At 45.4% G+C, this 17209-nt stretch overlaps 1 protein-coding gene across 1 annotated transcript in view; it reads right to left on the bottom strand.

Moving 5' to 3' along the window:
* Positions 1 to 14778, bottom strand: part of TAF3 (TATA-box binding protein associated factor 3) — a 120978-nt gene extending 106200 nt beyond the window's left edge. Inside the window, exons 1-2 of the mRNA XM_069801575.1 lie at positions 14501 to 14778; positions 2489 to 2731 (exon numbers count right to left, since the gene is read on the bottom strand). Coding sequence (XP_069657676.1) covers positions 2489 to 2731; positions 14501 to 14666 — 409 coding nt within the window. The 5' untranslated portion in view covers positions 14667 to 14778. The remainder of the gene's footprint in view (positions 1 to 2488; positions 2732 to 14500) is intronic.
* Between the last annotated feature and the right edge of the window lie 2431 nt (positions 14779 to 17209).

Raw genomic sequence — 17209 nt, 5'->3', positions numbered from 1 at the left:
CAACAGAGTTTCTTGATCCACCTCACCCCTTCTAAAAAAACCCGTAGGGCACAAAATTACAAAGAGCATTTTCAGAAAACACTTAATTCAAAATTAAAATGTCCTCAACTATAAATATTTTAAATCAACTATTACAAACCTGCATTCAGCAGTTGTATTTAATGCTTGCTTTAAATTTCCATTTAAAAAAATGTTGTATTCATTTTTTTGAAGTTGTGTCTATAGGTCTTCTGATACACTAGCTTTAGGCATTAGAAGTTTTCCTGGTTCTCATCCAACTTTGGAAATAATATCTTCTTGCTTCGGGTGTTAAAAGGATTCATACATTATTTATAAGGACTGCTAAAATCTAACTCCTGGATCTAACTTGCAAGAGAAAGAGTATAAAAAGTTACATACAAAAAAAGCGCACAACTGTCCCCATTTCAATTTTTAGCCTCTCTTTCTATGTCATGTATCGCCAGACTGAGTCTGTAATACTCTCATCTCTCACTCCTCATGTTCAGATATTTGTCTACAGCTGCTTTGAGCCTTGTTGAATTTGATCTTCCTTGCATAATTTTAAAGTATGATTTTCCAAGTAAAAAAACCCCAAACAAACCCCAAAACACAAAACTGCCGGGTAACTTGTTACACTTCAAAGATGCTGGATTTCTCTGACAGAATGGTGTTTGTTTACCTCCTGAAAAATCAGGCTAACATGTTTCAAGAAAGCAGCCAGAACAGGGTAGCCGAAATCCCTATTCACTTACCAACATCTTCTTCCTCTTTACGTCTTTCTTGTTGTCTACATATATGATATTTACATTCTGTTTGTCTCTTCCTAGTTTAAGAGAGTTCACTTTTAGATTTTTAAAAATAACCCTTTTAACAAACTTCACAAAGGGGAGATTTTAGTACCTTCTTATCAATCCAATAAAATATTTCTGCAGTTTCACTGAAACCCAGCAGTTTCACTTCCTGGGTTATATTAAGGCAAGAGACATTAAAATGCTATTGATCTATAAAATAACTATGTATTCTATGCAATTAAAGAAACCAGAAAAGTCAGGTCTACAGAGCCTGAGAAATATACATCAGCATGAGTAAGTCCTCACACTGTTACTGGAAATAGCCTATTTTTTCTGAACACACTGAAACCATTGTGTCTGATAGCCCTTTACACTTCAGATACCTGTTACTGACTATAATTTCACTTAGTCTAACTGGAGCACATAGTAACTGCATCTATCTAGCTAAACATGATGTATGAAAGACTGAACCTACACTTACTACAGCTTACTAAATCATTGAAAAACTGCACCATGCAACATTTGTAGCAGCACACCAACAGATTTCATTCACCCAATAAGGTGATGTCAGTTATGTTCATCTTTACACTGGGCAGAATTTTTACACATATTTCAATGTTCAGACTTTGAGACCTTACTTCTTAAAAAAGAAGAATATGCGTAACTGAATATGACATCCATTCTGTTCCCATGGAAATTATAAATTAAGTAAGTATCTTGTGAGGATTGCACCTGTTTGTAACACTCTCTTGGAAAATAAAGTTCTTCTGTCTGTGATTTTTGTGCCCGGTCCACAAGCTTACATATGTTTATTCCCCCACAAAGTATAGTTGTGTGATGTTCGCTATTCAAAGGGTACGTTAGACTAGGTTGCGTTTCTTAAAGGCTTATCTTATTAGCCATCAAGTCTCATGTGGCTGAAAATAGAAAAAAAGATTTTGCGTTTTCCACTGCCACTGTTAAAATTCTCAGGCTAACTGCAGCTCGTAGCATTTGTATAGTTGGTTTCACTGTTACAGTGATCCTCAACCCCTGCCTCCATCGGACTTTTACACAAGAAAGGGAAGGAGAGGAGTTGGAACAGTAACGATGAAACCCCAAGCAACATTAGCAAAGGGAATTAAAAGCAACCACTGTGCCTCTAACTGACTCTTACTTCCGTATTTTAAATCTGACTTCATTTTAATTGGAAGAGTTTTTTTGGTTGGTGGTGGGTTTTTGGTGGTTTTTTTTCTGGTTTTGTTTTTGTTGTTTTTTTTTTTTTTTATTTGTTCAAAGGAAGAAGAAAGAGCTGTCAGGAGCTGGGAATGCTGTGCCAGTCTTGCCAGCCTTCCTTCTTCTACCTTTACCAAATTATGTAAACTTTTGCAGTATATCTAAGAGGGAGGCTAACACATAAAAGGTAATGTAAAGCATTAATTTCTATTATTATCTGAAAACTTAAAATTTATATGCATTATAGAAACATGTATTGATGCAGTGTATTTTGACACCAGTTAATCTTGGAGGAAAGTAAAAGAGTGGAAAATAAACTTGCCACAGCACTGCTATCTGTTTTGAAACCATGCTTGTGTAACACCCAGTGGGTCCTTTCTGAGCGACTGCTATGGGGCAACACAACTCAGACTGCTCGAGGATGCAAACAAATATGCAAACACACAGGGACCAAAACTTAGAGCAAAGGATTAATTTCGCACCTTCTTGAGAGGAGACAATAGGTGGCATGTAATCAGGGATGTACTCCTTCCTTTCCTCCGCATCTTTACTTCCCGGCTGGGGAAACTGCAGGACATTGTTCTTGCTGACAGGAAACGAAGGGATTTGATGTGCGAAAGTGACAGGTTCAATATTGTGTATATAATCTTCTAGCTCATGCAGGTTAACCCCCATAAGCTTGAAGGCATCACCTACATCATCCAAAATTGGATCTGTGCGGCCATCTGTAACAAAAAAAACAACAAAAGAACAACGTTTTTGCAAAAATCCAGTTTAAAAAAAATCGACCCGCAGATCTACCCTTAGAGATTTCAATCTACCACAGCTCACCACCTGTAACGGAGATTACTGCCCCATAGTTCTACCAGGTTCACTGTTCATCGGGCTACACAACATTTCAGGCTAAGAATATGCTCTCATTTAAAAGCATTTTGTTTCAACCCGTATCACTTTGTTTCTATTCATACCATTAAAGAACTGCACCTCAAGAAGCAAATCAAGCAAAAACTAGGGAGCAGAAACAGGCAGCTTTACCTGGCAACAGTCAATTAACATCATGCAACACCACTTAAAATAGTTTTCAATTTCATAATGTAAATTCAAATGAATGAAACAAGACCTCAATATGCAGAAAGTGCCCCTTTACCAGCATGTAACAGACCAAACATTTTTTTTCAACCCAGAAAAGGAACAACTTCATTTTGTTGAACCAACTGTAGTTTATGGGTAACAAAAAGAGAAGGTATCTCGTGTATCTCTTGATAACAAAAATACTTCACATAATATCTTTCCACCAGATGAAATCTACAGGGTTCATAAACTATGAGTCACTTTACCTACTGGTTAGATGTATCTCCCGGATGAAACACAGGAATACTAAGTAGTGGTTTGATGAGAAGAGAATATGTTATACTAAACTTCAGGGGCTGATTTCCTGGGGTGCAATTTAAGCTTGACTCTACAGCAAAAATCTTCTTTTCCTTACAAAAAGTATAGTGAAACACCACTGGCCAAGCAGTCAGGATCTTTATTTGAGATGACCTCCAAGAAAACAGTCCAAGTGAGGATGCAGTTTGTTCTACACATATAATTTGGCTCAAAGATTTAAACTATACAGCACAGAAGTCCTCCATGTGCCTCAGTTTCCCTGACCTGACAGAGGGAAATCCCTCTGAAGGCTTCTGGAGGGAGAACTGGACACCTGGCTTTGGTAGCCAAGGCACCACTTTGAGTCTCATCCTAACCTTTTGTAGTAACAATAACACAAAAAAAAAAATGCCTTATACCCCAAACATGTTTGTTTGGTTTTTTGGGGTTTTTTTGGTTTTTTTTTTTTTTTAATTCAATAAAATTATACTGAATTATTGAAGTTCTGTATAGTTGGCTTATGAAGATATTACATCCCTACATGATGATAAGCTGTGATTTACTTTAAAAAGTAATTATGGAAAACCAGCCTGTGCTTATTGAAGGAACACAAACGCTATTGTGAAGCCCCAGCTTTGGAGAACGGGGGGGATGCTCTTTTGTTTGTCCTTTAACCTAATCTCTTCTTGGTTTATCTTGAAGCTGAAGCAGTCGAGCAGGCTGGTTCTCACATCACTGGATGAATTCAAACCCCCAGCCAACTTACGCCTGCAGGTACATTTAGAAAATAAGAATTTTGTTCTAGAATTTCTCTTCTTAGTCTTGTGGTGAAGATAAGGGTAATACTCAGATTATGGTTTTGATTCTCAGCTCCGTAACACTGGCCTCTTGTGTGACTCTGGGCAAGTCGCTTGTGTTTTAATTCTCTCCACAGCTAAAAGAGAGATCAGACCAAGTTATTGCCTCTTTTGTCCGTCTGTATTTAGAACGTGAACTCCGTACAACAGGAACCATCTCGGATTTTGTGTTTGTATAATATCTAGTACAAATGCAACACTAGTTTCCCCATGCAGACTCTAGGGACAGAGAAATGTGGAGACTTACAAAAACATAATTAAAGTAGGATATCACCACCCTGGAGTAGTTATGAGACCTCTATAGTTATTAGGCAGGCGGAAGAGTGTTTTATCCTTAAAAAATTAAATTTAGATAATTGACACAGCTAAGAAATTTTGTGTTGTCACTCGTAGTTGTTCTTCAGACTACAAAGATACCTTTGAACTTACTGAACCATTTTCTAAGGTGTCAAGACTTAACAGATACAAGTCAGACAGCCAGTTAAAAAGAAAAACTTGGGGAAAACTTTTCAACAAGCCCAGAAGTACAGCATATTTATTCCCCAGGCACTCCTGAAATCACTGGCTGTGCTGTTTGCAGGACAGGGGGATTCGTGGTGAGCCTCAGAGCACTCATTCCCAGGTGTGCATTGCCTAGACCTGGAAAGCATACCGACAGGCACGGACACACACTGTGCTTGTGTCCAGTTTCCCTGGAAAGAAAAACCAAGTGTACAGGCAGGGAAAACGCTGCAATAGGTTTCCCAGATGGACAACCTGGGGCACAGGACTGCAAGATGCACCACAACATCTACCCCATTTTACTGGCGCTCTGTGGAGGTGTTTTGAGTACCTTGCTCAGGGTGCACCTCTTGACACCAGCACTGTCACGTACTCAGGGCGAAAGTTTAGTCCAGTTTATCACTGCGATAGGAAAAGGTCTTTTGCTAGATCTGCACATGATCTCTTTAACTTCCAAAAATGTGTACAGATGTGATTAGCAAGTGGTGAGTACTAAAAAGGACTTCTTCTTACAAGTGCTTATTACAAACACATGGCAGAGAAGCAACTACTAAGCATAAGGGAAGCATGGAAGTATTTAAGGAACCATATCAAAAAACAATTGTGTGTGTTAGAAAGCAGGTTCAAAAGGTAACCAAAAAAAACCCTGAAGAAGATTCAATTTTCCCATATCTTTGACATTTGCCTCCAAAGAGACAATGCCAAGTCATAAGATTGATTAAAAGCTAAAAAAATTTTTAAACATGCAACTGCCAGAGGGATGAAAGGACCGATCAGTTAACCTCTTCTTTTTAAGACAGTGTGTCCTCAGTGGTAAAAGTGTACAAAAAAGTTTCAGGTCTGTATTCGTGTCTGTATTTAAATCAAAACAGTTATCAGTTGGAAATATACACAGCACAAAGATGCATTAAATGTAACTTCAGGTGATTCATCAAATCAAGGCTTTATACTTTTATTTGAACAGTTTAGCATTCCTCTCCTCTTTCTGGTTTAATAAAAATTCACTAAAATGGCAGAAGCCAGACACATGAAAAAGAATGCTGACAAACATGTAACACTCCCTCCTGGTCTTTCATTTAGTCTTAGGCTTTTTTTCTGTAAGTAAATGATGAAAAAAAAAAAAAAAATTTGTGCATACTGAACACGTCTCAATATTCTTTAGATATTTGTGCTATCCTCAGTTTAAAAATTCAGATGCTGAAGCCTCCCAGTGAAATAATTAATCCAATGTCACACAGCAAGTTAGCACCAGACCGCAAACAGCTTTGGAACTTCTGGTGTCCAGCCTCTTGCTGTTCCCTGTACCACGACACTTCAAAGAATATCTGTTGTCCAGGACTGGGAAGAGATGGAAGGAGGCGGGAATAGTTCATCCAGCAAGTTACAACTCTCCTCCTTACCCTGCAAACAGTGAACTAAGAAAATATCTTTCTCACGAGCTTTTAAGTTGTACTGTCTCCCTGAATGGGAACTGTGCTCCGAAACTGATACAGCTGCGGCAAACAGCAGAACTACATTAAGACCATTCGGTCTCAAAACAGCTCACCAGAAACCTGTGGGAATGGCCGTGCAGTTACGATACTCTCAGCTTCCCTAGGCATAAGAACAAACACTAGAAGAGGAGGCATCTGCACACAGAAATGGATCCCAAAAAAAGTACAGCACCGAAACTATGGGCAAACAGAATCCATGCAGAACCAAGTATTTGGGTGGAAAGTTATGCAGCCCCCAAACCTGCACCTCAGCGTCACCTGCAGATAACTGCACTAACTCCCCTTCAAGCAATAAAAGCTTGCTTTTGGTTTGCAGGGAAAAGGCATTTTTAGAAGCTACTAAAGCCTAGTTATTTTTGCAAAAGTCACAAGAATTCCTCCAGCCCTCCAGCAAACAAGCTAACCAATGCTCAGGTCACCCAAAGAAACTGCGAGGGGGTGGGCAGGGGTTAGGGAAAAACTATCTTTCCTTAAATTCAGTTTTAGGAATAGCTGATTTACTTTTGTCAAACTCACCCCCATCACCTCCTCCTTCCTGGCCCAAACTTCGTATGAATCAGTGAAAATTTAGCAAGTGAGTAAATACAGAACAGAGGAGCTTTTAGTTTCATGCCAGGTTTTCTAAAGGAAGCAACTGCAGCTCTGTAATAAATACATTGAGAAAAATTAATGAGTCACTACCCATGCAACATGTACATTCTATTATAAATAGCTCAGCATTCACCCTCATATCTGCTCTAAAAGAGATTTTTTTACATTTTATTTTAACCAGGAAATGATTAGGTATAGCTCCTCAGTATTTTTATAAGAGGCTCTACGACAGATTCCTTGTGCTCCAGCGCATCACACAACCCTGCCACGCATTAAATACCCGTGCATCTACACTGAATAGTTACTCCAAGATAACTCTTTCAAGCAGGTAACACATTGCTTCCATCCACCATCCACAAGAACAGTCAGAAGCATACACAGTAGATTACTAAATAAGTATTTATGCCTTACTTGAGTGCATTTAAGTGGGGGACAAAGGGTCCTATTAATGTAGTCACCAGTCAGGCGAAAGCACCTCCTTGCTATTGCTGCTCAAAGTCTGCTCCTTTTCCTGGTAACCTCATAAACGTCAAGCAAAAACCCAAGCTGTCCTTGTTTATGGGTAGCCAGTAACAAGTTAATTAGCTCAAAAACCATCAATGTTTAAGGTCATCAGGACATAAAGAGGTACACTTCTTATAACAAATGTTATGGGCCCTGGATAGATACTTGTTACAACAGTTATTCAGCATCAGTATAGGGAATCAGCTCATTTAGACTGATCATCAAAATCTAACACTTTGACAGAGATTATTATTATACACCGATAAGAGTGAAGTAACTAAAAAAAAGAACATCAGTGAAAAAACGTATGAGGTAAATTTGACATTTAATTGGAAAGAAATAAAAATTTGGTTGATGCCAGGTCAATTCTCTCCACTGTGGTTATTCCCAATGAAAATACTAGTGTGCTGTTTGCATTCTCCAAAGAAAAGATTTGCTGTAATGAAGTTAAGTTTTCTGTTACAGGAGATTGTGCAGTGACACTGGAGCAGGTTTTAAGCCAGCTCTACCTTGACAAAAAGTTTTGCAAGATTTTGCTTCCAGTTACAATGCCGTGTTCACCAGATCAGAACATGCCTTTTTAACATAAATACAGTTGCATTATTAAAATCAATTTTAATATAGAATATTATTTATATTTAATATTTTTTTATATATATAATTTGTTTTAGGTAGTCCTGCGAGAAGCAGGGAGTTGGACATGATGATCCTTACAGGTCCCTTCCAACTTGAGATAGTCTATGATTCTACGGTTACATAAAAATAATCTTCAAAAAAGCAGTCACACAATATGAAACTAAAGAGCAACTTTTAAATTTCATTCCCTCACTGTAGGAAATCTCAGCAGAAAAAATAAAAAAGTCACAACATATCCAAGCATATGCTCAACACTGAAAATTCACAGAAAGAGTACTAAAAAACTCACTTCTAGAGCCAACACACCTCAAAGTTAATTATCTAGTTTACTACACTTCCAGTTTTAGCAGCAGATAATCTAATTTTGTCCTGCTGAAATATGCCGAGGTGCCCTCATTGATTAAAGTTAAGTAGCTTCTACCTGATTGTTTTTTAAAGCAATGTAACAGAAAGATGAGGCTTTCAGGGGCATAAACCATGACTCCCCTCCTCAGGCCTCCCATGAATTGCACCATCCACATAAATATCCTGGAAACTAAACTCTCTTACTGGATGTGCTAAGTTAAGAGGTGAAGTGCGACATATTCTGCCTGTCTGTAACCAACCCTCCCACTGCCAAGCTGCATTAGCCAAACTCATAGGAAATGAAGCAGATACCAGTCTGTCTTCACTGGACAGTTCCCCAATATAAAAAACCCAACATACACAAGAAAATCCAGAGCAGTTAATCCAAAGCACCAGCCGTGCTACCAGCTCTATCGAACCACATGAAAGGTGAGTGCAAAATGAAGTGGACATAACAGAGAACTTTTCCCTTTTCACCTCTGCTTAAAACAAAGAGCAACAACAAAAATGTAGAACTCTGCTCTCAGAAAACCACATGACGTCAGTTTGTTTTGTAGTTCAATAACTTAATTATTAACTCCAACACTGTTTTTCAAATATTTTATTTAAATTTTAGGATAAAAACATGCGTGGAGCGTGCAGCATATTGAATAGCCTTCCTCTTACAAGCTTTCCACGAATCTGAACAGCATAATGTGGTGTACTTTAACAGGAAAACCCTTATTTTCTCCCCTGTAAATTCACTCTCTCCTCCACCCCCAACACAGTATTCAGAAGCATTTCACAGCATCAAAGACATCTCAAGCCCGCTTTGCAAATCCTTTTGCCTTCTCTTTGCAGCCACAGAAGCTCCCATCAACTACAGCTACTGCAAATGCAAAGAAACAACAGCAGAAAAGTAAAGAAAATTTTGAATGTAGCTCTCCTAATGGGATGTAACAGCTGGAACAAAGATCTAACACAGCTGGGAAAGCCATTCTTTTGCAACTGAGAAAATACGTGAACAGCAATGACATGCTTTTCAGAGCAATACCACACTGTCTCAATTACGTCAGAGTAAATCCATTCAGTTTCGAATACAAAGATTATGTCCCTCCAGCTGACAACCCTGCTAACTCAAACCCCACTGGTTTGACTCCGAGATAACACACTGACAATGAAGATGCTACAATTGGAATTTAATTAATTCTACTTAGGCAAAACCATGGCAAAATTCAACTCATTCATCCAGAGCTGGGTCTGTACAGTAACTTATTTTAAGAGCAAAAGGAAACAATTCTGAAAAAGCAGGGAGACATCAGCTCTGCATTAAGATGTCTTTTTACAAACCGTTTAAAGAAAGAAATACAGGAATCGTTTTAAGAGAGGTAATACAAAAAATACCGTATCACTGGCACGAAAACAGCATATTCCCCTTCTCCCCCCCCCCAAAAAAACCCAGAAGAAAGAAAAGAAGGACTGTTATACTTCCTTCTCCGTTCATAGAGGGGAAGAAAAAATTGCTTTCCCCACTTTCAGTAAGCACACCCAAAGCAAGAGAGGGATACCTTAGTTCTACGCATTTCCAATTCCTCAAGCACCAAAAGGAAAAATGCGTATTTTCACCACCCCTGCATCTTTTCCTCCAAGTCCTACAAACATTGCAGTACCTGTGGCAGAGGCAGCTGAGCTAGGGGGGCAATGCTGCTCAACAACTCATCTCTTGCACAAGCAGTGATCCAGTTACAAAAGCATCTTCCCTAGTATTTGTACTAACCATATGAAAGGACGGCTCTGACCAAGCCTAGGTTAGCTCCTTTTTCACCCCATAACTCAATTATCCCAAACTCTGTCTGTTGTCCCCTTTAATTGCTTTACAGATAGTTTGTGTTTGGATTGAGATACAGACTTCAGAGGTGTAGCAGCTGCACTTGTGCTGCTGGGAGATACAGGTTAATATTGCACAGTCCCAATCCCACACTAACTATAAACAGCTTGACATCTAACTAGCTCTCTAATTGGGGAAAAACTTGTACAAGGAAACCTATTCAACCTAGAAATGAAATCCAAAGAGTTTGCAGCAATATCACTAACTTCCTCCTAAGTTCAGTTACACTGGCAGTGCCAGACTCGATCTCAGTTATTCCTGAAATGATAAAGCAGAGGCAGGGCCAGGTATCAGGTACCTTCAGCTCATCACTTTGCTTTATCAGGGCAGCAGTGAGAATTTCTGCTTCAGAGAAGGGACAGGACCACAAGCAGCAGCACCTTCAGGCCATGACTGCTCCTCTCCCGACCAAGCCGATCATGCTGTGCTTCTCAGCTCACGGGTCGTTGGTCCACACACTCTCCAGATTCACTCTTGCAGGGGAAGCTGACACCTCCAGTCTTCACAGTTCCTCCGATCTTGAGGCTGCACCCACCACCAGTTGACAGCAACATGCCTCTGACACTCCTCTCATCCATGGCTGTGACACCCTCATTAGCACAACTTGGACAGAAGTGCTGGCAAACTTTTCCATTTCGGGGCTGCCATCCCTGTTACCTCTCCCCAAACCTCCCGCAGTCCCCAGCACATTCTCTGAACTGGTGGTGGCTACAGTAGCCCCAAATCCACCATCAGTGAGTCACCTTCTCCTCACTCAGCACTTCAGGCGAGCAATCACGTTATCCATCCCAACTCCAACCCCTGTTTCCTCCTCAACAACTTCCCCACTGCCAGACCCAACTGCAGCGGCTCTGACCTCTGCCCCAGGGGCTCTGCAGGACTTCCCCCTCCATAAGTACACACAGACAAGTGGAGCAGTGGCAGCCCACGGCTCCCCAGCACGCCAGAGGAAGGGGGAACATGTCCCTCTTGGCACAGGAGGCAAAAGCAGCCCTGTTTCTCCATGCACACACAGTCTACACCCACCCCTACAGGGCACCCTCGCCCCCCCCGGCCTCTCCACTATGTGCATGCCCCCTCCATCTCCCCCCCCAATACTTACAGATCCAGCAGCAGCACTGGCAGCCCCATCTCTGCACACACATCACTGCTGTCCTCCCCTCCTGGCCCCACACTTAGGGCAGCAAAGGCCTCCACACGCAGACTCGCAACCCTCTAACCGCACTGACAGCCTGAGCCTTGCTCCTCATCCCCTGCGACACTCCCTGTGTTCAGACCTAGCAGTGACTCTGACAGCCTCCCTCTCCCCGCATACTGCCAGGTCCCCACACCCTCCCTGACCCAACAGGACATCAGCACCCCCTTCTTAACATTCCCACACCCAGCAGACCCCTACCACCCTCTCATGTCCCCAGTCAGCATTACTGACCCAGCAAGCAACTGGACATCCCATCCTCCCTCACCCCATATTCTGCAGGTACCGGCAGGTCATGAGCCCCCTCAGAACCTCAACTGCAGGCTCTGCAGGGATGCAGACAACCCCGAGGAACACATGACTTCATCCTGTCACACACCCAGACCCAGCAGTGATACTTGTTGCCCCTTCCCCATCCCATCCACGCACACTCCATACTCCTATGTGACCCAGCCAGCAGTCCTCCCAGTCCCAGACCTCTTTTCTTTCTCTTCTTCCAGTTGGTGTAAACTCACCCATTCCACGCTCCCACCCCTTCCATGCTCCCTCCCCAAATCCAGCGAGGCCCTGGGCATCCTGTCCCCTACCATCACTCCCAGCTCCTTCTGCACATGTCCCCTCAAGGGCAGTGTTGGCTAACTCCAGTCCCCCACATACCCAGCCAAACCTCTTCCACTGCATCCACGTGAGGACACTCACGCCTCATGCCACATGCACTAAAATTATCCCCAGCCCCACCCCTCCTGTTCTGCATACACATACTCCACACTTCCCACGTGCAGCCCCGTCACCTTCCCACATCCTGCATACTACAGCTCTGTCTCCCCCAAAACCCACTCTAATGCATCCCTGCCTTCACACACTGCAGCCCCACATCCCCCATACACGCATTCCCAGCCCCACAATACCATCATATCCCCCTGTACGCACACATCCCCAGCCTCACATATATGGCCCCATGCTGCCCTGGTATGTGTTAATCCCTGCCACAGCCCCCTGGCCACTCCCATACATGTGCATCCCTGATACCAGGCACCGCAGCCCCACGTCATCCCTATACACATACATCCCTGACCCCACACAGCATAGCACATACACACTCCCTGCCAGCACTAAAGCCCCACACCTCCCCTTGCACATATGTACCTCCAGCCCCACAAACTACTGCCCCCTTACACATATGTTACCAACCCAGAGCATTCCAGCAATAGCGTTTCCAGCCACATCTCTTTCTCCCCATGCAGGTGACTCCACTCCGCCCAGGCACACCTCTCAGACCCCACGCACTGCAGCTCCTTCTCTTTACTCCTTATACACCTCCCATGGCAGGGGTTAACACCTCCCGCCTCCCTGTCCCGTACACCCAGCCCAAATCTTGTGCCCTACAGCTTCAGCACTTCCCCTTGTGCCCACATCCTGGACGCTACACACACATCCCCACCTACAGTGGACCCCCACAGCCTCCTCAGCATTCCCACCAGGGCACAGACCCTGACCCAGAGATAAGCCAGGACAACACAGCAGCAGCATCACATCCTCTCATGTACACATCCCACCCAGCAAGAGGGTTGGCTGCCCTTTCTCCCCTCCCAGTACAGCCCCCTCCCAGATTCAGAACACTACAGCCCCAGCAGCAGGGCCAACAGTCCCATCTCCCCCTCTTGTACACATGCACCTACTACCCTGCACGCTCTAGCCAGAAAAAGGAGGGCAGCAGCCCCATCTCCCCACACCCCAGGCCCACTGCCCCACAGCCCACCTCTTCCCCGCACTAGGGCCCCTGTGCGCCAGCACTGCCCCATGGCTTCCCTCCTGTCCTGGTTTCAGCTGAGATAAAGTTGTCTTCCTAGTAGCTGGTATGGTGCTATGTTTTGAGTTCAGTATGAGAAGAATGTTGATAACATACTGATGTTTTCAGTTGTTGCTAAGTAATGTTTAGTCTAAAGTCAAGGATTTTTCAGCTTCTCCTACCCAGCCAGCAAGAAGGCTGGAGGGGCACAAGGAGTTGGGAGGGGGCACAGTCAGGGCAGCTGACCCAAACCGGCCAAAAGGGTATTCCATACTATGTAACATCATGTCTAGTATATAAACTGGGGGGAGTGGGGCTGGGGGGAATCGCCACTCAGGGACTAACTGGGCATTGGTCAGCAAGTGGTGAGCAATTGCACTGTGCATCACTTTTATATTCCAATCCTTTTATTATTGTTATTATTATCATTATTAGTTTCTTCTTTTCTGTTCTATTAAATTGTTTTTATCTCAACCCACGAGTTTTACTTTTTTTTTTTCCCCAGTTCTCTCCCCCATCCCACTGGGTGGTGGGGGAGTGAGTGAGCAGCTGCGTGGTGCTTAGTTGCTGGCTGAGGTTAAACCACGACACCTCCTCATCCTCTCGGCCCCCTGCACTGCCCCACAGCCCAGCTCCCCTTGATCTTCCCCCACCCAGAGTACCCCACAGCCCACCTCCCCACAGCCTGATCTCCCCCATGCCCTCACCTCCCTGCCACAGCCCACTTCCCCACGCTCTTTCCCTACAGAACTGCCCCACAGGCCACCTCCCCACACCACCACAACACTGCCCCACAGCCTGATCTCCCCCATGCCCTCGCCTCCCTGCCACAGCCCACTTCCCCACGCTCTTTCCCTACAGAGCTGCCCCACAGGCCACCTCCCCACACCACCACGACACTGCCCCACAGCCGGGTCTCCCCCCCACACACACCTCGCACCCACCACCCCACAGACCCCAGCGCTGCCCAAAGCTCACCTCCCCGTCCCCTCCTGCACTGCCCCACAGCCCGCATCTCCCCTGCAAAGCACCCCGCAGCCCCCAGCACCGCCCTGCAGCCTCCCACAACCACAGCTGCCCTCCTCACGCCTCCACGGCGCTACCCCACAGACCGACTCCCCTTCCCCACGGCCTACAGCACCGCTCCGCAGCCGCGCTCCACAGAACGGCCGAGGCCGGCAGCGACTTACGGAGGTCGCTCGGTCCAGACCCCCTGCTCAAGCAAGCAGGGCCACCCGCAGCCGGCTTCCCAGCACAGCCTCCAGGCGGCAAACCCCTTACGCTCCTTCGCCGCAGCCCCTCTCCCCACAGCACTGCCCGCCAGCCCCCGGCCCGGCCCGGCACTCACAGAGCTCGCAGTAGCGGTGGCAGCCCCGGCCCAGCCCCTGCAGGTACCGCTGCAGCACGTCGGTGAGGAGGTCGCAGGCCGAAACCTGCACCGAGTCCCAACCCAGCGCCTGGCAAATCTGCGCCACCGACACCCGCAGCAGCCACCGCGAGTAGGTTTCGCACATGCCGGCTCGGCTCGGCGCGGTGCCGCCCGGGCCCGCCGCCCGCCCAGGGCCGGGAGGGCCGAGGGATGTTCACACACAGCCCGCCGCCGCCGCCATCTTGGCGCCGCGCCTCCCTACCGCCCGCCACAGGCCGCGCCGCTCCACCACCGAGCGCATCGAGCGCGGCGAGCGGGACGCGGCGCATCGAACGCTCGGCCGTCGGCAGGGCGGAGGCGGCGGGCGGGGCGAAGGGGTTGTTGTGGCGGCGGCGGGCGGGCGCGGAGCGGAGCGGGTCGAGCTCTCCCCCCGCCAAAAAAACACGCCAAAATGGGGGTTTCTTACAGCGGTGTGAGGAAAAGCTGGTGTCGGGGGGCTCCGGGAACCCCCTGGGCTGGGCTTCCCCAGGAGCGAGGGACCACCGCCGCCCCCTCACCTCCGCAGGCCCAAAGCGGCCGAGCGGCGAGCAGAACCCGGGCGCATCGTTTAAACAAGCAGCAGTGCCACGTGTTACCAGAAAGCTGAAAATTCTTCGCCGAAACGGTTTATCCGAAGCCCTGTTCGATTATTTTTAAACTATTCTTTTTTTTTTTATTCTTCCCAGCTGGGCAGAGAAGTGGGATGTCTGGAGCCATCGCTGTCAGTGGGTTTCCCTTCCGCTGTGGGACCCAGCGCATCCTCAGGTGGCTCATACCCACAGACATCAAATGTTTGCTGTCAAGACCTTGCCATTAAATCTTTACTTTTGGGTGAAGCCCTTTAATTACTCTTCACACTAATCATCTCGGTCACTTTTGGAGATCGCGGTTTCGGGCTGTCAGGTTGCACTGCGTCACTCTACAGCTGTACGGCCTTGCCACGCGTCACATATGCGTCACACATATGGCCAACACCGCATCAGGTTGGTTTTGGAGCAACCTCCTGTCTTCACGTGGAAGTTGCAGGATTAGGCCGGTGCTGTGAGGAACAGGAATCTAAGAAATGGCAGAGGACCTTTTGGTGTAACAGAGAGATTCCTTTGACAGTGGAGAGGCTTCTCAAGGACACGGGAAGGCCCTGATTTAAGACACTTTAAAACAATATTGACTTTAATGCCAGAAGACTTGTAGGGGATATTTCTCCTTTGCAGCAAAAAAAAGGCTGATTTGTTACATTTCTCTCCTAATTTCAGTAATTCCTCCAGAGCTAAGGAAAAGACGATTTTTGTGAATCTCTTTCGGAGCTGCAGTTTTTTGCACGTGGTGGAACCACACACAAAAAAATAATTTTTGAGAGCCAGTATGAGCCAAATTGAAGGGAAGTTTGGGGATCTTTAGGGGAAGCAGAACCTTGCAAGGTCACCTGTATGTAGGCAGGTATATAAATAATTACATATAAGGCCAAGATTGCCTAGATAGTAGAAACATCAGCTTTGGGAGCAGGTGTAGCAAAATTGGCAACAAAGAGGAGAAAGTGTTTATGGGCGAGTTGTTTATTTGGGAAAAAAACAAGCAGGGAAAGGGGGAAACTATGGTGGCAAAAAGGAGGATCCAGAAACAAAAATAACAGTCACTGAGTGGTGTGGGAAATAGAATGAAGAGCAAGAGAGCTGTTACTTAATTGTGCCTGTGTATACACTAATAACACAAGTGCTAAACTGTAACTCTGTAATTGTGTGTAACTAATCAGAGCGTGAAGGACAGAATTGTAAATAATAGCGGTCTATTATTAGAAGTTAATTAGTTCACAAATTAGCTCTTTGATTTATTAGACCATTAGTAGTGTGTTGATTAGTCAATAAACAGCCTGGTCTCTTCTATCAGTCACATCTCAAGTCTGCAGAGAGGGGAGCTGGACCCATGACAAAACCCTGCAGCTCATTGTTTTTCAGGACAGGCGGATGGTCTTTGCTCACTCCTTTCAGCCCGCTGAGAAGCTTTGGGCAGTTTTGAACTGTCATTACAGTTCCCATCTTAGAAACGTATTTTTTTGAGTGCTCTGGAAAGCTGTAAATGCACAAGCCCCCTTTTTGAAACTTCACAAGTATTCTTAAGGGAATTAACGTGAAGTTTTGACACAGTCCCCCACAACATCCTTCACTCTAAATTGGAGAGGTACAGATTTGATGGGTGGACTGTTCAGTGGATGAGGAATTGGTAGGATGGTTGCTTCCAGAGGGTAGTGGTCAATGGCTCAATGTCCAGATGGAGATCAGTGATGAGTGGTGTCCCTCAGGGGTCTGTACTGGGACCAGTACTATTCTAATATCTTCATCAGTGACACAGACAGTGGGATCAAGTCCACCTTCCGCAAGTTTGCAGGTGACACGAAGCTGTGTGGTGCGGTTGACATGCTGGAAGGACAGGATGCCATTCAGAGGGACCTTGACAGGCTTGAGAGGTAGGACTGTGCGAACCTCATGAAGTTCAACAAGGCCAAGTGCAAGGTCCTGCACATGGGTTGGGGCAACCCCCGGTATCCATACAGGCTGGGGAATGAAGGGATTGAGAGCAGCCCTGCGGAGAAGGACTTGGGGGTACTGGTGGATGGAAAGCTGGACAACGAGCCAGCAATGTGCGCTCGCAGCC

The sequence above is a fragment of the Haliaeetus albicilla genome, chromosome 14 (assembly GCF_947461875.1).
Source record: "Haliaeetus albicilla chromosome 14, bHalAlb1.1, whole genome shotgun sequence".
Taxonomy (NCBI): domain Eukaryota; kingdom Metazoa; phylum Chordata; class Aves; order Accipitriformes; family Accipitridae; genus Haliaeetus; species Haliaeetus albicilla.
The sequence above is the reverse complement of the archived record's forward strand: the minus strand, read 5'-3'. Positions and strand labels throughout refer to the sequence as shown.